General features: G+C 45.1%; 1 protein-coding gene across 2 annotated transcripts; it reads left to right on the top strand.

Annotated features, from left to right (window-relative positions):
• Positions 1-4,317: 4,317 nt before the first annotated feature.
• Positions 4,318-26,454, top strand: DLST (dihydrolipoamide S-succinyltransferase). Of its 2 annotated transcripts, XM_055288781.2 has the most exons (15): positions 4,318-4,438; positions 5,026-5,059; positions 8,008-8,056; positions 11,505-11,557; positions 11,685-11,759; positions 12,301-12,356; positions 13,457-13,568; positions 15,239-15,391; positions 15,750-15,826; positions 16,702-16,799; positions 20,774-20,904; positions 22,334-22,407; positions 23,003-23,086; positions 23,779-23,946; positions 24,909-26,454. In XM_055288781.2, exons 1-15 carry the CDS (start codon positions 4,376-4,378, stop codon positions 25,041-25,043), a joined length of 1,362 nt encoding a protein of 453 aa, XP_055144756.1. In that variant the 5' UTR covers positions 4,318-4,375; the 3' UTR covers positions 25,044-26,454. The 2 variants fall into 2 exon arrangements, with proteins under 2 accessions (XP_055144756.1, XP_063500372.1); XM_063644302.1 differs by lacking the exon at positions 5,026-5,059 and having other exon boundaries at positions 4,343-4,438.
• Positions 26,455-26,518: the final 64 nt, after the last annotated feature.

The following is a 26,518-nucleotide window of genomic DNA, read 5'->3' as shown; positions in this document are numbered from 1 at the left end:
TGGCATGCGTTTTTGGTCCTAGCTACTTGGGAGGCTGAGGTGGGAGGATGAGGATTGCTTGAGCCCGGGAGGCAGAGGTTGCAGTGAGCCGAGATTGCACCACTGCACTCCAGCCTGGGTGATAGAGTGAGACTCCATTTAAAAAAAAAAAAAAAAAGGATGGGCGCAGTGGCTCACGCCTGTAATCCCAGCACTTTGGGAGGCCGAGGCGGGCGGATCACGAGGTCAGGAGATTGAGACCATCCTGGCTAACACAGTGAAATCCTGTCTCTACTAAAAAACACAAAAAATTAGCCGGGCATGGTGGCGGGCGCCTGTAGTCCCAGCTCTTGGGAGGCTGAGGCAGGACAATGGCATGAATCTGGGAGGCGGAGCTTGTGGTGAGCTGAGATCACACCACTGCACTCCAGCCTGGGTGACAGAGCAGACTCCGTCTCAAAAAAAAAAAAAAAAAGAAGAAGTAAGTTACAGAATGATACAGGCACTCTGATTCTATTTCTACTAAGTTAAAAAATAGACCAAAAAAAAATACCCACACAAAAACATGTCTAGATTTTCATTGTGTATTCATCGGTCCATTATTTTGAATTACAACTGAATGAAGAGATGGATAGTTGGAATCTAGGTATCATAGGTAACACAGAGTGAATATAGGGCATAGTCCCTATTTTAAGGAGCCCAAAGATGGAAGCATAGGCTATAGCCCCATCTACTAGCTGGCCAATAATATTCATAAATACATAGGCAAGGATGTGAATGTATGGTTCAGAACACACATAAGAAAACTGGGGGATTTGAGGTAAATGAGCTACTTAATCCTTTCTAAAAACACACCTTTTTTCTTATTTAATTAGAAAGTAAATACATCTTTCATTTTCATTGTTCATTTTTTTCTATATCAGGCCACTGCTGGAGACATCTTTTTCTTAATTTAAAAACATAGGTGAAAATGTATATAGTTTAGAACATAAGCATATTGAAGCTATAAGGAAAACAAGGGGATGGTTAATATTCAGTATAGTAGTGGCTAACTGGGTGTGATGATGGAGGAGGCCACAGGGAACTTTTCCATTCCTTCAGCTGGGCAGCAAGTATGGGAATTCCTTTTATTATTTTTCTTTTAAACTGAACACATAGATTTTTATATCCTTTTTAATATGTATTTTATAATGATAATATTTTTAAAAATTATCTTTTGGGCCAGGTGCAGTGGATCACACCTGTAAGCCCAACACTTTGGGAGGCCAAGGCAGGGGGATCACTAGGTCAAGAGATCGAGACCATCCTGGCCAACATGGTGAAACCCCGTCTCTATTAAAAATACAGAAAATTAGCCAGGTGTGGTGGTGGGCACCTGTAGTCCCAGCTACTCATGAGGCTGAGGCAGGAGAATCACTTGAGCCTGGGAGGCAGAGGTTGCAGTGAGCCAAGATTGTGCCACTGCACTCCAGCCTGGTGACAGAGTGAGACTCCACTCAAAAAAAAAAAAAATTCTCTTTTGAGCCCTGCCACAATTTATATTCATAAACTCTTGCCCCAGTAGATGGTGCTGTGTCTTGGGAGGCTCTAAATGAAGGAGTGCACTAACTTATTGCATTGCAGCTTGGAGTCCATGGAAGCTCATATGTGAATCTCAAGGAAATCAATTTCAACTTTTACTCTCTGAATGGGATTTTGTATGAAACCATGCTCAAGTGTGTGTGTGTGTATGTATGTGTGTGTGTGTGTGTGTGTGGTGTCTTCAGACTGTAATATCTAAGATTAACTTGGGTGATCACTAAAACTCCAGAAGTGCTTTGCCACATTATAACCAGGCTTGAAGCCTTGAAGCCTCTACATCTTTTTTTTTTTTTTTTTTTTTTAAGACGGAGTCTAGCTCTGTCACCCAGGCTGGAGTGCAGTGACACGATCTCGGCTCACTGCAAGCTCCACCTCCAGGGTTCACGCCATTCTCCTGCCTCAGCCTCCGGATTAGCTGGGACTACAGGCACCCGCCACCATGCCCGGCTGATTTTTTGTATTTTTAGTAGAGATGGGGTTTCACCGTGTTAGCCAGGATGGTCTTGATCTCCTGACCTCGTGATCCGCCCGCCTCAGCCTCCTAAAATGCCAGAGTGGTCTCTTTCCACCTGCTGCTCTATGCAGCATGGGAGACAGACAGGTAAACAGGACATTACAGTACAATGCAATGTAGAGACCCAGACACAGTGCTTTGGAAGCATAGAAAATGTATCTGTTAACTCTGCCAGAGGGGTTAGGAAGGGATTAAGAAGGAGATTTAAAGGATGACTAGGAGTCCCTAGGCAAATAGGAGGAGGGAACAGCCCATGCAAATAGCTCAGTGAGGCTATGGCCAGTAGTGTGGTTTGACTAAAGCTCACAATCTGTGAGAATGTGGGGAGAGAATCAGAACATAATCAGAGGCCTGATTATCAGGTGCCTGGTCAAGTTGAGGAGTTTGTACTTTATCCTACAAGGGAGATAAACTTTATCTCCCTTGCTTTATCTGACAGGGAGAAGCAATGAAAGACTTTAATCAGGGGAGTGACAGGATTAGGTTTGCATTTCAGAAGGATTTCTTTTTTTTCTTTTCTTTCTTTCTTTTTTTTTTTTTTTGAGAAGGAGTCTCACTCTGTTGCCCAGGCTGGAGTGCAGTGGTGCAATCTTGGCTCACTGCAACCTCCGTCTCCCGGGTTCAAGCAATTCTCTTGCTTCAGCCTCCCGAGTAGCTGGGATTACAGGCATTCGCTACCACACCCAGCTAATTTTTGTATTTTTAGTAGAGACGGAGTTTCACCATGTTGGCCAGGCTGGTCTTGAACTCCTGATCTCAAGTGATCCACCCACCTCATCCTCCCAAAGTGATGGGATTACAGGCGTGAGCTACTGCACCAGGCTCAGAAGGATCTTTGACACAGATATAAAGGATGATGGGCTAGAGAAAGCGAGAGTGGAGGCTTAGAACTGCTTAGGGAGCTTTTCAAATAATTCAGGTGAAAGCTACTGAGGAGTTAATTGTGGGTAGCAGCAGGGCAGAGCTGTTTTCTCTATTTCTAGTTAGGACTTTGGCCCATCCTTCCAGAATTCCAGTGGCAGTGCTTTCAGGGTTCAGCTGAGTGAAGGCACTGTAAAGGCCCTGATGGAGTTTGAGGCCAGCCTGGGCAACATAGTGAGACCCCATCTCAATTTATATTAAAACATAAATTAATTAGAAAAATAAAAAATAAAGGTCCTGAGGGCCAGGAAAAATGCCTCAGATAAAGAAATCATCATGAACAGGCACCAAGTGGTTAATTCATTCATTCATACATTTATGTGTTACTAATTCAGCCAGAGGTTTAAAGAACATCTTTTTTATTAGGAAGGTGAGCCTTAAAGGTGAATACTCAAGGGGCCTGAATACATAAGAAGGGGAAGGGGATGCTATGTGCTTTCACGTCAAGTCAGCGGGAAGAATGGCACACTCAAAGTGGGGAGGTCAGCCTGGCATTGTGGCACCTGTAGTCCCAGCTACTCCAGAGGCTGAGGCAGAGGGATCGCTTGAGCCCAGAGTGTTGAGGCTCCAGTGAACTATGACCCGATTTCTTAAAAAAAAAAGCTGGGAGTTTATATTCTCGGGATAGGGTGACAAACGAACAACTTCCAAAATGCACAAGATGTATGAGGAACAATTAGTTTGGCTGGAATTTGCGTAGGGGGGAGATCAGAAGCTGTTGAGAAGTAAGGCTATAGTTGGTGAAGATATCCGGCTGGTAAAAAGGCAATGGGAGCCCTTTAGAAATTCCTGGGATTCTGTTTCTTTGACTCGGGGTTAGGAAGGCAGGGAAGTAACAAGCGCCTTTTTTTTTTTTTTTTTTTTTAATAGTTAAGGAACCTGAGACTGGGGGTGGGGGGCAATGTCATCTGCCCAAGGCCACACAAGTGTAAGATCAGGCATGCATGTCTGCCAAGGTTTCAGTTCAATGTCCGTGCCCCCCTTTCGCTCTCTTCCCAAGGTACAGAGGCGGAACGGCGCGGTGCCCTCGGGTCCCAAGAGAGAAGGGCGCCAAGCTCAGAGCCAGTTCTGTGGAAGGGTAGGGGAAGCCCTGACCCCGGGGGCAATCTGGTGGCGGGACAGTCGTAGACACTTTCAGGAGAACCAGCTCAGGGTGACAGGCAGTGCAGAGAGCCCCGAGAGCGCCTTAGGCTTGCCTGCTCCAGAGAGCGGGACTCCTGGGCTGCAGCGGGGCTACTGGGCGCCGCCGTGCGCCCACCCCCCGCCAGTGGTTCGCTCCGAACACCCCTCGTCGGGCGGCGGGTACTGCGGCCCGCCCCACTTCCGGTTGTTGCCGGGCCCTATATCCGGTGTCCGCCCGCCCTCGGCTCCGCTGCCGTGATGCTGTCCCGGTCCCGGTGTGTGTCCCGGGCGTTCAGCCGCTCGCTCTCCGCCTTCCAGAAGGTACGGTCTGGTAGAGCCGGGGCCTGGACGGGTGAGGAGTCTGTTGGCGGGCGGACCGGCGGCCTGGAAAGCAGGGGCGCGGCGCGCCGGCCGGGCCGGGCACCAAGGGCACTGGGACGCGGAGGCCGCGCTGGCTGGGCGGCCCGGGGCCGTGGTTGCCCTCGGGACCGTTTTGCGGAGCCCAGCGGTCCCCTGCCTTCTTCAGGCAGCCTGCGGGAAACGTTTCCTGCTGTACCCCACCCTCGGCGCGGGAGCTGGGGAGCCGCGCCCGTCCAGATACTTGACACAGAGTTAGGGAGGAGGCGCGGCGGAGTCCTCCGGCGGGATTCGGCGCCCGTCTCCTTTTGCTCTGTTAAAATCAGTGGGTATTAATGAGTCCCGTTGGGAAGTTGAGATAGTTTGGCAGGCCCAGCGTGTTGATTGGGACTGCCAGCACGGTGTGTTGCATTTACCTTCGGAGTTACGAGATTCACCTGTCACCACCACTGGGACAGCTTTGAGCGTGTACTTAAAAGAAAAAACTGGGTTTTTTTTTTTTTTTTTTTCCCATCTTGGGTGACGTCGATAAATGTCTTCTTTCTCAACAGGGGAACTGCCCTCTAGGGAGACGTTCCCTGCCTGGTAAGTTCTGCCCTTGCCGTCACCTAAAATGCTGTCCTCCTGGGCAGAGCAGTATGTGAGGAACTCGGGGGTGCCTGTGTTTTTCCTAATATTTAAAGACAGTTCGGTTCAGAGAGTAGTGAGATACAATGCTGCATAATCACGAGCTATCGCTTATTCATTTAGCTCGTAGTTGAGTTTCTACTGTGTTAGGCGCTGTGCTAGACACTAGGGATACAGGAGTGGATACAGAAGTGTGCAGTTCTTGCCCTCGTGGAGCTCCTAGGCTAGTTGGATAGTGTCAGTTGCTAAACAAGCGAACAAAGGCAAATTTTTGTAACTGCTGAGAAGGAAACGAGGGTGGACAGAAGAGCCCTTTTTGAGGAGGTGACTTAAAAGTTATGGCCATGGCCGGGCGCGGTGGCTGACGCCTGTAATCCCAGCACTCTGGGAGGCCGAGGCGGGCGGATCACGAAGTCAGGAGATCGAGACCATCCTGGCTAACACGGTGAAACCCCATCTCTACTAAAAAATCCAAAAAATTAGCCGAGCGTAGTGGTAGGCGCCTGTAGTCCCAGCTCCGCGGGAGGCTGAGGCAGGAGAATGGCGTGAAGCCGGGAGGCGGAGCTTGTAGTGAGCCGAGATCGCGCCACTGCACTCCAGCCTGGGCGACAGAGTGAGACTCCGTCTCAAAAAAAAAAAAAAAGTTATGGCCAGCAGAAGGTGACGGAGCTAACCCAGTGAAGCCCAGGAGAAAGAGAATGGCATTCACAAAGACCCTGAGGAAGAAAAGAGGTTGGCAGAACTTAAGAACTGGAAAAAAGGTGATTTGGCCAGAGTATTTTGGTTAAGGGAGAGAGTGGCATGAGATAGAAGATGGTATAGAGACTGAAGGAGTTTAGATTTTATCCTAGTAGTTAAAAAGAAAAAAGTGTCATCCATAGCTTATTTTCTGTTATATGCCTAGCCTAAGTATTTGTTGAGTGAGTTGACCTTGTGGGCTTTCTTTGTGCCAAGCATTTATATGAGTGCTTTCTGTGAATTTTTTAGTTAATCATCTCAAAACAATAAAATATTTTCTCTATTTTACAAATGCATAACCCAAGACAAGAGAGCTTAAAAGCCTTGGCCATGGTCACCCACCCAGCTGTTGATCAAGCCAGGTCTACCTGACCCAGCCTGAACTCTTAACCCACCATGTTCTCATTTACTCATGGACTCAACAGATCATTTATTGAGTGCTTACTATATGCCATCCACTGCTCTAGGTAACAGGGGTACAGATGGACTCTAGCCTCGAGATTTTATGGGCTAGCTGGAGAGAGAGAGCAAATATACAATTATGCTCCGACAAGGGCATAAATTGTGGTTACTACGAGAGAGGAATAAAGGGTGTGATGAGAGGGTGGGATGATGTAGCCCAGCTTGGGAAGGTGGGGAATGTCAGTAAAGGCTTCCCTGAAGAAGTGACATTTAACTGAGACCTGAATATAAAAGAGCCAAGAACATGTATTCCAGGCAAAGGGAATTGCTTGTGCAAAGGTTTTCAGACAGGAAAGGACTTGACCAGTGATAGACATGGGAAGAAGCCTGTCTGGCAGGAAAGATAGAGTGGGCTGGATGGTACAGGATCGTGTAAAGTGTGGACTTTATCCTAAGAGTTATGAGAACATAAGGCACCTAGCACAATGTCAGCTTGTAGTGGACTCTCAATAACAAACATATTTTTCAAGTGGGAACCCTGAACAATGTCAGTAAACATTTTCTCCATAGGTGGGCAGGACAATGGAAAGAGCCTTGCACTTGGGGATTTGCATTTGGGCTCAAGGATTCACCTTGGGCTAGTCACGTAACCTCCAGAAGTCCTACTTATATGAAATGGGAATAATGGCAGATGGTTGTTCCACTTCAGAGAGTTGCGAGACTGTAAAATCAAAATGAGGTCATTATGGGAAAGCTTTTTAGAAACCGTAAAGCACTGTACAAATGAAATTTGCTGTAGGATGAACTCTGAATTGGACTCCAGGTTCCCAAAATCAGTGTGAGCCGCCAGCTATTCTAGTTCAAAAACATACTATGCTTAGAATTTGCACTGCATAGTCATTGGCTGCTGGACATAGAGGTGACTGGCTTACCTATCTTGGGGTGCTTGTGAGGAGGTGGGCATAAGAGAGGGCTAGCTCTCATTTGGTGTCTTCTGAGCCCATGGTTCAGAAAGAGTTGTTAATCTGAAAGAAAAAAGACATAAGAAAGAATTCAGAAGAGGCAGCTGTAGTTACTAGTCATCAGTTGGGGAAATGCAGTTAACTATGATAAGGACAGCTGGTGGGCAGAAAGGGTCTCTCACCTTGTTGAGAGTGACCAGGGTGGAAGACTTCAGAAAGGCATGGGAAGTCAATAAACTGAAAGATGGGGACATGATTTTCTCAGCTCTAGGGCAAGCTGGAGACCCTGAGCCTAAAGTAGCCAAGTCTTTGCTACTAGGATTCAGGTGATAAGATTTCCAACCCAATCTTTTCAAACCCAGACCAAACATCCTCCTTGCTTCTCAAATTGGGTTATGTATAGTCACAGGATAAGCCACCCCATGTCTTTCTCAAGCTTCAGTTGTATTTGAAGACTTGGCGAGTAGAGACACTTTATTATGAAAACATACAGGAATAATGAAAAGTTCCGACTTTTTAAGGTAGATGAGATTATATAATCACTTTGGGCTGTGCCATCAAATTTTTTCTCTTTCCTCCCCAGCCAAACACATAACCACTCAATCTCACATACCCATTTGCTCTCTGCCACTAAGGCTACTTTGGAAAAGTTTGAGAAGCAGGACTCTATGATAAAGATTATATCCGTTGCCGTTGGTCCTGCTCTGTCTCAGGGTTGGGGGTGAGCAGACCTCTTTTCCATTCCCAGCATGTATCCTTTGTGAGATAAGAGTTGTTGGTTAAGAGTTATTTTGTTTCTTGCAGGGGTCTCCTTATGCCAGGGACCAGGTTACCCTAACAGCAGGAAGGTTGTGTAAGTATCACTGGGGAGTACAGATATGTGGCCACGGGTTATTTATTAAGACATGAAGTTCTAAATTTGACCATCTGATTTCTTCACTGGCCTCCAGACCTAGAAATTGAGGTGATTATGTTGAGTCCCTAGACTAACCTCAATGTTCACTTTTCCCATGTGATGTTCCTTGAGCATCAGCTCCATGTCAGGTGTTGGACTGGGAGTGTGCCGGCCCTCCACAGGTATTTGGATTATAATGAAAGTTAAGTTGGAATCCTCTTTTTATGGGATATAGAAGGGTGCTCCTAGATATTCTATTTGGATGTAAGTGCAGCTGAAAGGCTCGAGGTTACATTTATTGTGGAGATTGAGAGCATCCTCTCAGTAGCATAGTTACTCATTTTTAAAAACAGTAAAAGCAGAAAACTGGTTGGATCCTGGGACTGACTAGTTTGGAGGGAATGCTGTTATTGCATAATGCAGAGTTTGGAGAAAGGCTACCCATGTGTGTTTCAGATTAACTTCTGCGTATGAATGTTGCTTAAATGCTGCTTTGCATTCCAAGTATTTTTGTGGCAGTGCTAAGAGAATGCTCTCTAGTAACCTGTTCAACAGCTGTCAGGCTGCTTACTCTACAGGGAGAATCCTCAAAGTGAAGAGGTCAGCGGATGAGCTTCTTACTTACTCTACATCACAGTGAGGGTTTTTGTTGTTGTTTTGAGACAGGATCTTGCTCTGCCACTTTGGGTGGAGTGCAGTAGCCTGATCTTGGCTCACTGCATCCTCAGCCTCCTGGGCTCAAGAGATCCTTTCACCTCAGTCTCCTGAGTAGCTGAGACTACAGGTGCATGCCACCATGCCCGGTTGGTTTTTGTATTTTTTGTAGAGATGGGGTTGTTTTGCCATGATACCCGGGCTGGTGTCAAACTCCTGGGCTCAAGCAATCCATCCACTTGCCTTAGCCTCCCAAAGTGGAGGATACAGGCGTGAGCTGTGGTGCCTGGCTGACTGTTTTAAATTGAGTAAATGTTGCACTCAGTACTAGAAATATGAATCCCTGTGTTATTTTGGAGGGCAGTTTGATAGTCATAAGTCTTTGAAGTGTGTGTACCTTTTCTTTTTTTCTTTTTTTTTTTTTTTGAGACGGAGTCTTGCTCGGTCACCCAGGCTGGAGTGCAGTGGTGCGCTATCGGCTCACTGCAGCCTCTGCCTCTCGGGTTCCAGCAATTCTCCTGCCTCAGCCTCCTGGGTAGCTGGGATTACAGGCGCACGCCACCACACCTGGCTAATTTTTGTATTTTTAGTAGAGACGGGGTTTCACCTTGTTGGCCAGGCTGGTCTCTTAAATTCCTGACATCAGGTGACCCGCCCGCCTCAACCTCCCAAAGTGCTGGGATTACAAGCATGAGCCACCTCCCGGCCTGTGTGTTCCTTTTCATCTAGCAATTCCATCTCTAGGAATCTATACTGAAGAACTCCTGGTATATTTATCTCAGATTTAATATCTGATAATATAAATATTATAAGATTTATCTCAAAATGACAAAGAGCAAGGGATTGGCTAAACTATAGCATGTTCACATGCTCACACTATGAAAAGTGGGAAAAAGCAGGTTACAAAATGATTTCATTCTCTCCTGTGTGGTATGATCCCATTGTAAGTGTTCTTTTTGCTATTTCTAATATTCTGTAGTGAACATCTAGTTATTTAGAGATTCAAAATGTATTACTCATCTACAATCAAATGAAAATTGGGGCAATCATGAATCTCTACAATAAATACACTAAATATTTGAAAGTAAATAATGAAGAAAAAGTAAACTTTGTGTGGGATCACCCCTAATCATGTCACCCTAATCCAGTATCTTTGTGTGTGTTGTGCCTTTTTTGTGAATAAGGTACCCACTTTATTTAATAATCTTTTATTGTAAAACAACTTTTGGTTTTATGTTTTTACTAATAGTATTATATTTACATGATTAAAAATTCAAAAAGTAAAAAGGGTGTCCATGAGAAGACACTTTTTTATCCTTGTCCTCTAGCCCCCCGAATGCCTCTTGGTAGTGGTGGCCACCGCTCCGGGTTCCCGGATGACTTGCAGAGCAGCCTCTGCACTTGCATGTTACCTGTTAGTTCTTGTCTGTGGGCTGTACTTTACAAGGTTACAAACTATATGTGGAACAATTTGTATTCCTGTAGTTTTTAAATATCTTCATTTTTTCTTGGTTATACATAGACCTTATTTTGACATTATAAAAGTAAAAATACCCAAAGGCAACTTAAATCTCTTACTTTTCTATTATAAAAATGCTTGTTGTAGAATATTCAGACAATCCTGAAGTGTAAAAAGTGAAAGTCCCCATCAATCCAAATCATTCTCCCAAATTGTGTAAGTGTGCAGCACATAACCAGAGATACCATATATGTCTACATCTCTCACCCCTCAGAGGTAACCACTGTTAATGGCTTTGTGCATACAGGGTTCGCTGATTCTCCAGTTTATATTATTTACTGTAAAGGCCATATCAGTAAACGCCTTGGTCTTTGAGGTTCATTTTGAATGAGTCCGGAATGTATTGATGTGCTGTTTTCTAGCAACAGAACCGAGTAGGAGATACCACATGGGGTTTGTGTGTGGTTTTTTTGTTTTGGGGTTTTTGTTTTTTTTTGGCATAACACCTTGTTTTACTTCTGAGTTAACCTTGTTAATCTTGCTGCCTTATCTGATCTAAATCTGTTATCTTGAGGGCAGAAATTCCATTATACCTTGCACAATGGCTTGTACCCTGGGCAGGCCGTATATCTATCTTGGATTTAGTTAAGAAAGAGACCTGGCTGGACATGGTGACTCACTCCTGTAATCCCAGCACTTTGGGCAGGATCTTGGAGACCCGTCTGGGCAATGAAATCCATAGTCTACAAAAAGTAATTAAAAAAAATTATCTGGGTGGCATGTGCCTGTAGTCCCAGCTACTCGGGAGGCAGAGGTGGGAGGATCCCTTAAGTCCAGGAGTTTGAGGTTACAGTGAACTATTATCATGCTACTGCACTCCAGCCTGGGTGACAGAGCAAGACTCTATCTCTTGAAAAACAAAAAACCAAATCAAGAAGCTAAGTCCTTTCGGTCTGCAAAGGACCAAGGTGCTTATTTTTTTCTTTAAAGAACCAAATGTAAGTCTGTTTTGTGAGAGCTGGCATTGCATTGCAACACAGGGGCCTGAGCATACTTGGGGAGCTCACCATTTAAGGTACCTGGGTCGTTAGGCTCTACTCCAGACCTGCTGAGTCATCGCTGGGGGAGAGGCCTAGACAAGTGAACTTTGAAAAAGTTCCTCCCCAAGTGACACTGATGGACACCCCTGGTCAAGAGTCACTGTTTAAGGGGAAGGTGACCCATGGGGCCTTAACTAGACTAAAATGTGAGTGGTTCACCTGCTAAAGGAGTTAACGTGTGTTTCTTTTGTAGCATTAACAACAGTGTCTTCAGTGTTCGCTTTTTCAGAACTACAGCTGTATGCAGTAAGTACCTGCCTTCTTGGGAATGGAATTTTACGGGAAGAGCAACAATTGATTGAGTTTAATTAAAGAAAAATATTAAAAAGGAAAAATGAACTACTTGTGATTTTCTTTTTTGCATTTTTCCCAGAGGATGACTTGGTTACAGTCAAAACCCCAGCGTTTGCAGAATCTGTCACAGAGGGAGATGTCAGGTGGGAGAAAGGTAAGATTTAGTTTAGTTTCCTCTTTTTTTTTTTTTTTTTTTTTCAGACAGAGTCTCGCTCTGTTCCCAGCCTGGAGTGCAGTGGTATGATCTCGTCTCACTGCAGCCTCTGCCTCCCAGGTTCAAGTGATTCTCCTGCCTCAGCCTCCCAGATAGCTGGGATTACAGGTGCCCACCACCATGCCTGGCTAAGTTTTTTCTATTTTTAGTAGAGATGGGGTTTCACCATGTTGGTCAGGCTGGTCTCAAACTCCTGACCTTAGGTGATCTGCCCACCTCAGCCTGCCACAAAGTGTTGGGATTACAGGCCTGAGCCACTGCGCCTGGCTCGTCTCACTTCTTAAGTTTAAGTGCTATCTAAAATTCTCCCCTCCCCCCAGGATAGTTGTAGAATTTATAGCTGTGCCCTTTTCTTTACATATGTACTTTCTGCTGGCCCTGTAGGAAAGGGTTCTTGTAACATACCTGCCAAAATGGGTTTTGTGGCTATTGGAGGCTCCCCGCTAACAGGTAGCCTTGTAGCCTTTGATTGTCTTTTCAGCTGTTGGAGACACAGTTGCAGAAGATGAAGTGGTTTGTGAGATTGAAACTGACAAGGTAGGCTTATCTTATATTCGTACCGGTTTTTCATGGGCTTCCCTTAGTTAACCTAATGAAAGAAACAGGGACTTAACCATTGTTTAGAGATAATTTTTAACTAGCTCTAACGTCAGTTGTAAAATTATTGGATTCGTTCAATTAAAAAAAAAAACTTTTTACATTCAACTTTTTTTTTTTTTTTTAAGACATAGACTTGCTCTGTTGCCCAGGCTGGAGTGCAATGGCCTGATCTCAGCTCACTGCAACCTCCTCCTCCTGGGTTCAAGTGATTCTCCTGCCTCAGCCTCCCTAATAGCTGGGCTTACAGGCACATGCTACCACACCCGGCTAATTTTTGTATTTTTTGTAGAGACAGGGTTTTGCCAGGCTGGTCTCAAACTCCTGACCTCAGGTGATCTGCCCGCCTCGGCCTTCCAAAGTGTTGGGATTACAGGCATGAGCCACTGCGCCTGACTTGCATTTAACTTTAAATTGTTTGCTGTGTGTGTACTATGTACTTCATTTAGTAGCTTTAGTCTTGTAGTATGTGGTGAGGGGGTGGGCAGGGTAAATGAGCTGTTTGCAGTTTTTCCTGTATCACTTGGAAACCTATTAACTGAATATTGCCTGATTGTTTCTGAGAAAGGACAGAAAGAGTGAATCTTCACAATAGCGATGGCTTGTTATCACCCTTGCTCTGAAATTATGGCCTTAGATGTTTGTGTGCAGGGCCTTATATATTGTGTTGCAACTTTGTGACTCACTGGAGATTTGTTGTTGTTGTTGTTGTTTTGAGACAGCGTTTTGCACTATCACCCAGGCTGGAGTGCAATGGCGCGATATCGGCTCCACCTGCCAGGTTCAAGCAATTCTCGTGCCTCAGCCTCCCAAGTAGCTGGGATTACATTTTTGTAGTTTTTAGTAGAGATGGGGTTTCACCATGTTGGCCAGGCTGGTCTTGAACTCCTGACCTTAAGTGATCCGCCTGCCTTGGCCTCCCAATGTGCTGGGACTACAGGCATGAGCCACCGTGCCCAGCTTCATTGGAGATTCTATACAGCTAATTTTCTAATGCTGGATAAACATTTGGACTTCCTCCATCTGTCTTCTTCTTCCAGACATCTGTGCAGGTTCCATCACCAGCAAATGGCGTGATTGAAGCTCTTTTGGTACCTGATGGGGGAAAAGTCGAAGGAGGCACTCCACTTTTCACACTCAGGAAAACTGGTGGTAAAGAAGTTCTCCTGGTGGTCAGAGTCTCCAGTGTTCCCTCTTGGGATTGGGACTGAGCATAATGTGCTAATTCCCTGATATGTCAAAGACTCTGTCATTCCAGCTGCCCTTAGTTGAGGGAATAAGGGGTAAATTTATATATAGTGTGAACTTTAAATGTCAAATTCTAAAAGAAAAGTTTATTTTTTAAAAAATAAACCTTATACTCTGTTCTTTCCATGGGTGTTTTTTAGCAGGAGCTGAGAAACTGGACCTTTTCTTATAGATATACAGATTGAGCATACCTAATCTGAAAATTCAAAATCTGAAATGCTCCAAAACTGAAAAATCCAAAATCTGAAATGCTTCAAAACTTTTTGAGCGCTGACATAATGCTCAAAGGAAATGCTCATTGTCTTTTATGGGGAATTCAGTGTTGTTTCTTTTCACATCTATTCTCTCATATCTCTAGGAAGGGTTGGTATTTCTTTTGGGAAGAAATGAGAAATAAATTTGTACTGGACCTGATAGGATTAGAGATTAATAACTTTATCTGACTCTTAGTTAAATTTTATAACCACTAAAAAGTCTATTTCTTTTTCCTAAGTGAGAATCGTATCTGTAGACCAACGAGTCACAAAAGTCTACTTCTTTTTCATTGTTACACTAATAAGGCAGATAGACCACATGATTGAGGTTAGTCAGGCAAGACCAGAAGCTCAGAGTAGGAAACATGTATGGTAGAAGGCTGGGAAATAAGGATAGTCCTCCTGTTGCAGAAGTTTGTTTTAGCACTAACCCTGGATATAATGTCCAGATGGGTGAAAAACAGAAACATTTCATTTAAAGTTGTGAGATTATTACTTGGCCACCTCAGTGATTTATGAGTCATCCTGGATGAAGACTTTCTTAAGCCTAAGTCAACCCTCAATGACTATTTTATTTTTTGAGACGGAGTTTCACTCTGTCGCCAGGCTGGAGTGCAGTGGCCTAACCTTGATTCACTACAACCTCTGCCTCCAGAGTTCAAGTGATTCTCCTGCCTCAGCCTGCCGAGTAGCTGGGACTATGGGCACATGCCACCACGCCCAGCTAATTTTTGTATTTTTAGTAGGGACGGGGTTTCACCATGTTGGCCAGGATGGTTTTGGTCTGTTGACCTTGTGATCCGCCTGCCTTGCCCTCCCAAGGGGAGTAATCCCTTGGCCTGTAATCCTGGGATTACAGGCATGAGCAACTGCGCCCAGCCTATTTTTTAATAGTATTCTTGCACATATAATGTTAAAATAGAGGATGGAGAGTATCAGTAATTAGAAATATATTATGTTTATGTATGCATTTCAATATTTTAAATTGCCTAGGTGTTTTTTTTTTTTTCCCTTGGAAGTTTACATTTTCTTGGGCTTGATAGGTGCTTTGAAAGTACTTACTGAATTTATTCAGTAGAAACCTGTGAAATTGGGAAGGGAGCTAAATTGAGCCAGTTATCTGATGGACATTTAGGGACCCTGAGGACTAGAGAATAGTGCCTTATGTCATTGTGTGTGTGTCTCATAGTGCTTTGCGTATTGCCGATACCCAGTAGACATTTGTTACTTGATTGGAGCTAGAGTTTTTGCCACTAAATTTTGCTTGGTTGCTTCTCATTTCAGACAGTACCAGTGGCATATACTTTTCTTGTTTTTCAGCTGCTCCTGCTAAGGCCAAGCCGGCTGAAGCTCCTGCTGCTGCAGCCCCAAAAGCAGAACCTACAGCAGCAGCAGTTCCTCCCCCTGCAGCACCCATACCCACTCAGATGCCACTGGTGCCCTCGCCCTCACAACCTCCTTCTGGCAAACCTGGTAGGCTTCCAACTCCCACTTGTCATGTGGGAGAACATCTCGTCTAATATGTTCCCTCACAGGGTAAACTCTAAGACTGATGATGGTTCTGAACAGGCCAGGTTGGCTGCTTTGTAGAAAGAATTCTAGAATTTGTATCCGAAGGCCTGCTTTGCATCTCAGCTTTCTGTTACTAGCTGTGTGTCTTTAGGCTAGTCACTTAATTTATCTGAACAGATTGTTCATCTGTGAAGTTGGAGTGATACTAATATACCTCAGAATATCTTGAATATTAAGTAACAGTACATATGAAAGCACTGGCACAAACTCAGTAGATGTTTCTTTGTCTGATACAGCTTTATCCTCTTCTCATTTTCAGTGTCTGCAGTAAAACCCACTGCTGCCCTGCCACTAGCTGAGCCAGGAGCTGGCAAAGGTCTGCGTTCAGAACATCGGGTAAGCCTCTGAGGACCACTTCCAGGAAAGAGGCAGGGGGCAGTGTTGAGATTAGTGGAGTATGGGTGTGGTGGTGCCTCCCTGTGAATGGCTGGCAGCTCATTCCCTCAACCTTGACAAAGGGAGTTTAGGGTATAACTTCTTCATAGTCATATAACCATCAAATGATAGGACTAGAACCTGAGGTCTTCTGAACACTTGTTCAGTGGTTTTCCTACTATATTATGCTACCAGTGAAAGCCTTGGGTAAGTTAAATATTTGTAGGGGGTGGTAGCTTAGTAACTCACCCCCTTCGTCCCACGATGTCACACACTTCAGAGAGGTGGTTTAGTGGGCTCTATTCCTATACTTCCGGGATACTTAGCTGTAGCTAAGGGATAATACTCAGTAGCAATAGCTGTCAGGTGCAGACATAAAACCTCAAGGAAGTGTGGTTCCTCTGCCTGAGAATACTTCCTAAAATATGATAGCCTCGAAAGTTTGTTGCTCATGAGGTTCTGTTCCACAAATAGCTATTCTCATGCAAGTCTTTATCAATAGAAAGTGCCCTTTTTCTTATGATTCTTATGTTGGCTAGACTACACTACACTGCATTCTTTCATAAATGGGTTTTGGTTTTTAAATCACTGTTTCTGAGTCTTCATTCTTGGTCAAGCTTTAGGCACATCTGAGTGAGTAGTTTTGGCCTGTGTTTGCATGTTTTTGCTTGGAGGAGAAAGGGCCACCACAGGAAAGGGAAGCCTGGAGCTCTTATACTTAGATACTATAGTCCTTGGCCATCCACTAATGGCAAGCCATGTTCTTTCTGACTACACGGGGAATGCTTGACCCAGAGAGATCAGATTGTCAATGCTTGTTCCACTCTCGCTTTCAGGAGAAAATGAACAGGATGCGGCAGCGCATTGCTCAGCGTCTGAAGGAGGCCCAGAATACATGTGCAATGCTGACAACGTTTAATGAGATTGACATGAGGTAGTGTCTCTAGTTCCTCTTATCCCCTAGACCCTTTTTTCTTAGAGAACACGAACTTGCCCCAGTCCTTATCTAGTGCTGATTCTAAAACTAACTTGTCAGGGAAGAGGTATTTATTTGTTTATTGTTTTTTTGTTTGTTTTTGTTTTTGTTTTTTGAGATGGAGTCTTGCTGTCTCCCAGGCTGGAGTGCAGTGGCGTGATCTCGGCTCACTGCAAGCTCCACCTCCCAAGTTCACGCCATTCTCCTGCCTCAGCCTCCAGAGTAGCTGGGACTACAGGCGCCCCCCACCACGCCTGGCTAATTTTTTGTATTTTTTTAGTAGAGACGGGGTTTCACCGTGTTAGCCAGGATGGTCTCGATCTCCTGACCTCGTGATCTGCCCGCCTCGGCCTCCCAAAGTGCTGGGATTACAGGCGTGAGCCACCGCGCCTGGCCTGTTTATTGTTAACTTTCACAGAGTGACCCACTGGCTTCTTCTCTAATTGGCTTTCCTGATACTATGCCTGCCACCTCCATGACCTTAACCTTAGCCTTGGCTAGGTGTAGGGGCTCACACCTGTAATCCTGGCACTTTGGGAGGCCAAGGCAGGCGGATTGCTTGAGTCCAGGAGTTCAAGACCAGTTGGGTAACAAGGCGAAACCCCACCTCTACAAAAAATACAAAAATTAGCCAGGTGTGGTGGTGCACACTTGTAGCCCCAGCTACTTAGGGGGCTGAGATGGGAGGATCGTTTGAGCCCATCACTTACATATTTTCCTAAGTGATTCAGAATTGAGTAGATGAAAAGGCAAAGATAGGCTGGGCTTGTCTTTCATTTTACCCAGCTTTGATGGTGAAATGGAAAACAAGTTGTATTTTTAAATAACATTAGAATGTTAACCAAAGGTACTAATTCACTAGGTATGCCCATTTCTGTAGTGAGCTAATTGTTGACTTACCTGTTTTCTTCAAGATTTCGATGTGTTCAAGTATCAGCACTGTCAGGAAGAGAAATTTGACAAACATGTTTTGAGTGCGTACTGTATACAGAGTACTGTACTGTGGAATTCAGTGGAGATACAGGCTGAGCACCATGGCTCGTGCCTATAATCCCACAGCTTTGGGAGGGCGAGGAAGGAGGATCGCTTGAGCTCAGGAGTTGGAAACCAGCCTGGGCAACATGTATACTGTCTCTACATAAAATTTTAAAATTAGCCAAGTGAGGGCTGGGTGCGGTGGCTTGCGCTTGTAATCGCAACACTTTAGGAGGCTGAGGTAGGTGGATCACATGAGGCCAGGAGTTCGAGACCAGCCTGGCCAACATGGTGAAACTCTGCCTCTATTAAAAATACAAAAATTACCCAGGCATGGTGGTGCATGCCTGTAATCCCAGCTACTTGGAAGGCTGAGGCACAAGAATTGCTTGAACCCAGGAGGAGGTTGCAGTGGCTGATACCGTGTCACTGCACTCCAGCCTGGGCAACAGAGCGAGACTGTGTCTCAAAAAAAAAAAGAAAAAAAAAAAAATTATGTATGGTGGCGTGGACCTATAGTCTCAGCTACTTGGGAGGCTCAAGTGATCCTCCTGCCTCAGCCTCCCAAATGGCTGGGACCACTAGGAACACAGGCGTGTGCCACCAGGCTTGGCCAATTTTTTTAGTTTTTGTAGAGACAAGGTCTCGCTGTGTTGCCCAGGCTGGTCTCCCGAACTTCTAGGGTCAAGCTATCCTCCTGCTTTGGTCTCCCACTGGGATTACAGGCATGAGCCACCATGCCTGGCTAAAAAAGAATTTTTAAACAGGTCTTCAAGAATGACTAGCATTTTGTCAGCCTTGTGGAGAAAGGTCATTCCTGACGATGTTAACAGTATAGACCATGAGATGGGAAAGTAGAAGACACATTTGAGAAATTGTCAAAAATCATTTCTGTTGTGAGGATTTTGTATAGCAAAGAATGGTAAAGAAGGTTGGATCCTTATTTCAGAATGTTTTGAATGCCAGGGTAGGAGTTTATATTTAATTCAGGAAGCAAATCAAGTCTCAGGTCATCTCTTTGTTTCTTTTTGTCCTGAGGGTTTAGTCTGTGAATCTACTTTTCATTAGAGAAATTTGCTTTTCTTTGGAAAGGGTTTGAAAAATGGGGAGAAGGGAGTGTTTTCTTGATGGTGTGCTGTGGCATTGTTCAGAGTAGGGCTCTGTGACCTGTTTTACTAGATGTCATCCATTCTGTTGGGAAACTTTCTGAAGAGACTCGATGACATTCAAGCCAAAGATTTCTCTCTTGTTCATAGGATGTAGGGGAAGGACCTTGACTGATGAATCACAAAGGCTGCAGCTTATGTTTCAGTGCATTAGGGCCAAATTGTACACAAATTGAATTGGACTTTGAAATTCTACCCAATTTCTTAAGACAAAACATGTAAATATTTGTGGCCCTGAAAGATGCAGTTGGCCCAACAGCTTTGATTGGAAAGTAAGCGTAATAGCTGGATCTCCTTTCAGCAGCTAATCAAGGTGTCACTTAACAATGGCCTGCAGTCTTGCTGCAGCCTAATTTGGTTTAGATTGAGTGCCCTTTGGGTCTTGTGCTGATCAGCTAACCCATAAGGGACCTCTCTGAGACCTTCTCCCTTCCTCTATTGTCCCAGCCTTTGCCTCCAAGGGCAGAGCTCTGAAATAGAAAACTACTTAATGACCAGACAATAACATTTGGGCAGGTTTGAGAGCAGAGACGTTTATCACATCTCTTTCCCTCTTCTGCAGCTCTTGTGTCTTGGGAACCAGTAATGTCTTTACGGTGGTAATCCTAGCACTAAATAAGGTTAGAATCAGGAAAACAAGCATTTTAAACCCAATCAGTCCCCCTTGGAAAAACTTCCTTTTTCAAAAACAAAAGATCTGAAGGGGGCTGTTAAAATTGTACCACATCTTACCTTTCATGCTAATGTTGAATTAGGCCATTAGAGGGAGAAAGGGAGAACTGAGCATTTGGCCCTGAGATAAAGTTAAATTCAATTTTCATCGTAGAACTGCATTACTGCATTCCGATAAATACTGAGGTTTCTGCAGCAAAGTGATGGGAAAGCCATTTCCCACTAACTCTGCAATGTGTCATTGAAAAAAACCAGTCCCAAAAGAATAAAGGCTGTTCATGTTGTAAAGGCTTTTCAGAAGACTTGCTGCTTAATCTGAAGGGGACCAGCCTAAACCACAAGTTGCCACTTTTCTAAATACCAAGGAAATCACAGCCATTAAACTAATCTTAAGGGCAAGAACTATGTCTTAATTAGCTTTGTATCTTGGTACCTGGCCCTGACCCTCACATGTAGTAGGTGTTAGTACCTGTTTGAAAGAATAAGTGGATGGAACTGTTAACTCTGGAAAGATGAAGAATGGATATGACTTTCCGTGAGCCTGAAAGAACACTGGGTTATACCCTTCCGTGCATAGTCATGACTGCTTTTTCCCACATGGAGCCTCATGTACCCATGAGGTGTTTATTTTAGTCTCCACTACAAGAGATAGGAGGAATATCACATGGGAGTTATACTCGGATTTGGTGTGGTTTTTTTTTTTTTGTATTCTAACAAGAAATAAAAAGAATATTGCTTATTTTGTAGATTTTGTTTATACTTTAAAACATTTTTTTTCAGGATGGATAGCTCAGTTATTCAGGGCAAGGATGTTGGTATGCTGTGTGATCTCTTGTTCATATGATGTGTCACTGAAATCTGTGACTTCTAGACCATGAAGGAGCCCTGTAAAGAGCTCAACCCACCTTAAAGACAGATTGGGCCTGATTCCTTTATATTTCTTTGTAAAAGAACAGAGTTATTGTGTTAACCTCAGGTAGACTATTTCAAAACTTGAACTAAGGTAATGGTCCAGAGTAAGGGAAAAGCTCTCACCTAATTGTGTATATGGACTGAGAAACCTGTGTGAAGTCAAAATGCAGGCTTTGTGGTCAGTTTGTTTTGTAATGTTTTTCACAGTAACATCCAGGAGATGAGGGCTCGGCACAAAGAGGCTTTTTTGAAGAAACATAACCTCAAACTAGGCTTCATGTCGGCATTTGTGAAGGCCTCAGCTTTTGCCTTGCAGGAACAGCCTGTTGTAAATGCAGGTGAGTTGCTTGTGGCCACAATTGTAGAGGTCCTGGGAGGTAGGTGTATGAGCGCAGACCTGTTCCCACATGCAGAGGACCAACAGACCAAGGCTTTTTATTTGCTACCTATAGAAATATCAGTATCTTCCCCAGGGATTTCTTGGTTCACCTTCCTAAAGCAGCATCATGATTACTTTCTCCCCACCAGCTGGGTAGAACAGTTTCTCTTCCCAGTGTACAGCTTGGCAGCTGCTCAGGCAGCAGGCAGTTCTGGGATAGCCCAGCTCTCCAGGCTGTCTCCTGTCAAGGTGGAAGTGCGTGTTCTGGCTTCCTCCCCTCCCCTAGCTCCACGGGCCCTGTTATCTTGGGGCCTGACTTCCACACTTGGTGTAGGCTCCTGACTGACCTTCGATCTTAGGTCGATGGGCCTCACTGGGAGCTTGGGCTTGGCCTCTCATGGACCTGGTGCTTATTTTCTTTCCTTTTTACTTACCTACGTCATTGTAGTGTTGACCTAACAAGCACTTTGTTTTCCTGTTGACACACTTCTCTGTTCCTTGGGAGATTGGAGAGGGGGCAGTGATACTTTTGCCATCCTCAGCAGTGTCAGCGGCCCTAAAGGTCTAGAAGTAGAAGCCCTAGTCCCTCCCGTTGAGTGGTGCTCTAGGGAGGTAGCAGGCCATCTTTGTTCTGCCCAAATGTATACCTCTTCTTGTTTTTCCCATTCTTCTCATGCCTCCCTGACTGGCTCTGTCTTTTTCAGTGGCCCCCTTCTGCTTGCCCACACATGTAGGTGGCTCTCAAAAGTTCTCGTGGCCTCTTTTTCATGTTACATGCTTCCTCTGGATGTCTTATCTAACAATACAACATGGACTTTCTGTGGAAATGATTCCCAAGCCTTTATTTTCCCATTAGTGCTAGGTGTACATTTTCAGATGCTGGTTTGCCATCTCTTGAGGTAGCATATTTCAAAGCCAGATCACCCCGCTTACTGTTGGATCTCCCCTCTTCCTCTTGTTGAGAGTTGGAAGCAGAGAATGGGTAGTATCTCTATATCCCTTTTCCTTTGCTAATTTGCCCTTTTTTGGAACATTTGTTAACCCTAGTCATTCTCTGCTAAAGGAGGGCTTGAATAGAGCTACTTAATGAGAATTTAGTGCATACCTATCCTATGTAAGCCAGTGTGTTGAGCCCTTCTTAGGGCTGCCAAAGAAATGGATGCTCCTATGCCCAGGCTCAGTCAGGGGACTTGGGAGATACTCTACTTGGTTGGGATGGGAGTAAGTGGAATGCCAGCTGTCATGCGTAATGCAATGGTGTTCATGGTGGTTGGTCAGCCCACACTGTATCAAGCTCTGCAGATTTTTACTCTGTTAATGCACATATTACCTCATTAGTCTTGGCCTTCCTGGGGAGTTGTATGTAACATGTATTTTCTCTCTCATAGTGATTGACGATGCAACCAAAGAGGTGGTGTATAGGGATTATATTGACATCAGTGTTGCAGTGGCCACCCCACGGGTATGTTGGGGCAGGAGGTGGGGAATGTTGGTCTTAGACCCTCACCTTATCTGTGTGAAGGAGATCACACAAGAGAAATCATTTCTTTAATTCTGTATTTTTAGAAGGGAGTTAGTAAAAGTAACCTTTTTTTCTTTTAAACCATGCCACATTGTCTTTTTTTTTGAGACGTAGTCTTGTTCTGTCACCCAGGCTGAAGGGCAGTGACACGATCTCGGCTCACTGCAAGCTCCGCCTCCCGGGTTCACGCCATTCTCCTGCCTCAGCCTCCTGAGTAGCTGGGACTGCAGGCGCCCGCCACCACGCCCAGCTAATTTTTGTATTTTTAGTAGAGACGGGGTTTCACCGTGTTAGCCTAGGATGGTCTCGATCTCCTGATCTTGTGATCCACCCGCCTTGGCCTCCCAAAGTGCTGGGATTACAGGCATGAGCTACCGCGCCTGGCCCACATTCTTTTATCTTAAGATTTTCTGTTAATCACATTGAGTAATGAAGGTATTCTAGGGAGGGGATACCACTGGTTGAATCAAGAGAGTTGTTAACTATAAAGGGTACTATTAATTTGCAACTGAAAACAGCTCTTCACCCCCTTCAGGGTCTGGTGGTTCCAGTCATCAGGAATGTGGAAACTATGAATTATGCAGATATTGAACGGACCATCACTGAACTGGGAGAGAAGGTAAAGTAGAAAGATGTATACAAGCTGCTGAGCAGGCAAGGGAAGAGAGCCTTTGGAAGGCTGGGCTCACCAGCAAGCAGTGCTCATGGAAAGTCAAGTGCATAGCCCCAGAGAAAAGCAGTGGCCCGTGAGAGCTAAGTATTTTGTATATCTGGTGGAGTTTACCATGCTCTGGTAACTGAAATCTCATCAGATGAGACCTGCTAGAAAAGATCATCTTTGAAGTCTTCAACTATATGAAATTGTGCCTTTTCTCTGGTGGAGCACTGGTCATAGACACCTCAGCCAAACAACTGTCACATGGAAGCTAGCGCTTGTGCCATTGATCTCATGATACAAGCTTTCTGGACTTCCTTCGCTTGTTTTTAGAGGCAGGGTCTCGCTGTGTTGCCCAGGCTGGAGTAGAGTGGTAGAGTCATAGCTTACTGCAGCCTTGCACTCCTGGGCTCAAGCAATTCTCCTGCCTCAGCCTCCTGAGTAGCTGGGACTACAGGTGTGCACCACTATGCCTGGCTAATTCTTAAGTTTTTTATAGAGATGGGGGGTCTCGCTATGTTGCCCAGGTTGGCCTTGAACTCCTGGCCTCAAGCATTCCTCCTGCCTCAGCCTCCCAAAGTGCTGGGATTATGGACTGACTTTAGGTGAAGGAAGCTGGGTTGGCTTAATATTTCAATGATGAAATCTGTTTTTAGGCCCGAAAGAATGAACTTGCCATTGAAGATATGGATGGCGGTACCTTCACCATTAGCAATGGAGGCGTTTTTGGCTCGCTCTTTGGAACACCCATTATCAACCCCCCTCAGTCTGCCATCCTGGGGATGCATGGCATCTTTGACAGGCCAGTGGCTGTAGGAGGCAAGGTAGGAACCGTCACTTCTAAGGTCCTAGTGGCTAGGTCTTGATGAAAGGGAAATCCAATTAAATGCTAAATGTAAAACATTAACAATAATTTCAGGCCTAAGTTCCATTTCTTAGTTTCTAATAGCTGAGGCACTGATTATCAAATTGTGGTCTGGATCAGCATCATCTGGGACCTTTTTAGAGATGCATATTCTTAGACCCCATCCCAGACTTAAAGAAGAAGTGCAGATAATCCTGATGCATATTCAAGTTTGAGAACCACTGAGCTGAGGCAGCTTGTTTGCTTCTATGGAGTGGGGGATACAGTTGGAGACGTGGTCCCTTGCCCCTGGGAAACAGATGACAATTATGCATGTCAGTCTGTGAGCTGCCAAGTTGTATGATAAAGCTTGGAAATTTCCCGGGAGTTTAGAGAATTAAGTATTAAAAGGGACTTGAGCTGGCCCTTAGAAGATACGTTGGTATCAAAAAGCTTTCTGGGAACTCCTGTGTTTAGAATCCTTTTGGGTTACTGACTCCTGTGTGAAACCACAATCTGTAGATCTTCCTGGGAAATGCCCATACACCCAACTACACATACAATTCCAGAATTTGTAGACCCCAGCTTAATTTTTTTTTTTTTTTTAATTCTAACCCCAGAGAAGCAAGTACAGGCAGCCAGAACTGAAGGGAAAACTTTCCTTGTAGGCAGCAGATGCGTTAGAGGGCAGAGTATGTTTTTAAAAAATAAAAGGCAGTTGTGAGAAGACAGTTTTCTTGGCACACTTTGTTTCTGAGTGGGGAAGCTTTGCACTGAGGGTAAGGCCTGGTCTTTGAAAATACTGTAAATATGCAGAGGCGACATCAGTTAGGAAAGGCTCTGGAATTAGGAACTTTGTTATGGGCTGTGCTAAATCTCCTCCTTTAGTGAGACTGGCTGTGGCTTGCTGGAGACAAACTTATTTACCTTTCCTTTCTGTAGGTAGAGGTGCGGCCCATGATGTATGTGGCACTGACCTATGATCACCGGCTGATTGATGGCAGAGAGGCTGTGACTTTCCTCCGCAAAATCAAGGCAGCGGTAGAGGATCCCAGGGTCCTCCTCCTGGATCTTTAGGAGGGACCTACACACTCTACAAGTTGATCATGCAGGAACTGAAAACCAGTCTTCTCCCTGTACCCTCATGGGTCCCGGGTTAGCCTGGTGACAGGCAGGCACATGCTATTGGCCTCAAGCAAGGAAGCAGAGCACTATGTAACCAGCAGTCACAGGTCTTTTCTTGGTGTTCCTGCCAGGCTCTCTCTCTCTCTGCACCTGTTTCATACCCTCGAATATCTTAATTCCTTAGGCTTGAGAGAGAGAGCCTTAATGGATGCTCATTCTTATTCCTGCCTTTCTTCCATCAGCTCTCTGCAAAGATGATTTTGCTTCTCCCTAGTGCTGGTATACTATAGAGAAACCCCCGGGGACCATGTGATTAAGTTGCTATCTTTTGAAAGTTTGTTCTGCAGAGACTTCTAGGAGGATGCTGTGCCTTCCAAGCTCAGAGCAGCCTCTGTCCTGGCTGTGCACATTCTCCCTTGATTCCACTTGTGTGGAGGGATTGAACACAGGCAAAGAGGTGCTGCTTTGCTTCTTCAATGGCACCTTCATTCTCCGTTGTCATTGACTTCAAGATGCCTCTTCTACCTCTTCCAGGAAGCACAGGCCAGGGGATCTGGGTGTGTGAGTGGGAGGAGAGGGCAGAGGTCCCCTGAGGTCACGCGTTGTAGTCGTCACAGAAGGAGAGCCCAGGCCTGCCCTCATGCTCTCCATCATAGGCTGACACCAAGAAGACTCGTCTTGGCACAATCTCACACAGCTGGGGCTGTAGCAACCCTTTCCAAACTCTTTGCTGGTTGCTGGGCCTCATTCTAGCACCTTGTTCTTAGAGCAGATTCTAGCACATAATGGCAGTGGGACCGAGCGTGGTCCCGAGGAAGGACCAGAGCCTGGTAGAGACTAGGGAAGGGAGGTCTCCTCTAGACTGACTCAGATTGCCTTGAGCTTTTCAGTTAAGTTGCTGTAAGCACCTGGGCTGAGGAGGCAGTTTTTGTTCCTTCCTGCGTTATAGCGGGCCCTTGTCTCTTCCTCTGCAGGACACAGATCTGGAGGACGTGGACTGGGGTAGGAAACCACCCTGAGGGTGTTAGTACATAGTGGTGAAATGGATGAGGTAATTTCTAAGGTGTGTTGTCCGTGGATCTGGGCACAATCATTGGAATTCCTTGGAGCCACTGGGATTCATGGCTTTGTATCCAACTGCATCCAGGCCTGAGGCTGCTGACATTTGACACCAGGGCCAGTAGAGAGTGCCCTTTTGTATCTTGAGCCAAGAAGTGAGGCCTGGGGGTGGGGGAGGGGGGAAGGGGTGGGAGCCAATACTGAGTGCCTGCAGCATCTACTACTCTGTCTTCACTATTCAGAACTTGTAAAGTATTTAAAGAAACTGATTTTAAATGCAAATTAAAGGGCAGATGTTCTCAAACAGGGTTCCTGTATCTGTGTTCCTTTTGGCTACTGAGATGGTACAAGTCCCCAGCACTGTTGCA

The sequence above is a fragment of the Symphalangus syndactylus genome, chromosome 8, assembly GCF_028878055.3.
Source record: "Symphalangus syndactylus isolate Jambi chromosome 8, NHGRI_mSymSyn1-v2.1_pri, whole genome shotgun sequence".
NCBI classification, from domain to species: domain Eukaryota; kingdom Metazoa; phylum Chordata; class Mammalia; order Primates; family Hylobatidae; genus Symphalangus; species Symphalangus syndactylus.
The sequence above is the reverse complement of the archived record's forward strand: the minus strand, read 5'-3'. Positions and strand labels throughout refer to the sequence as shown.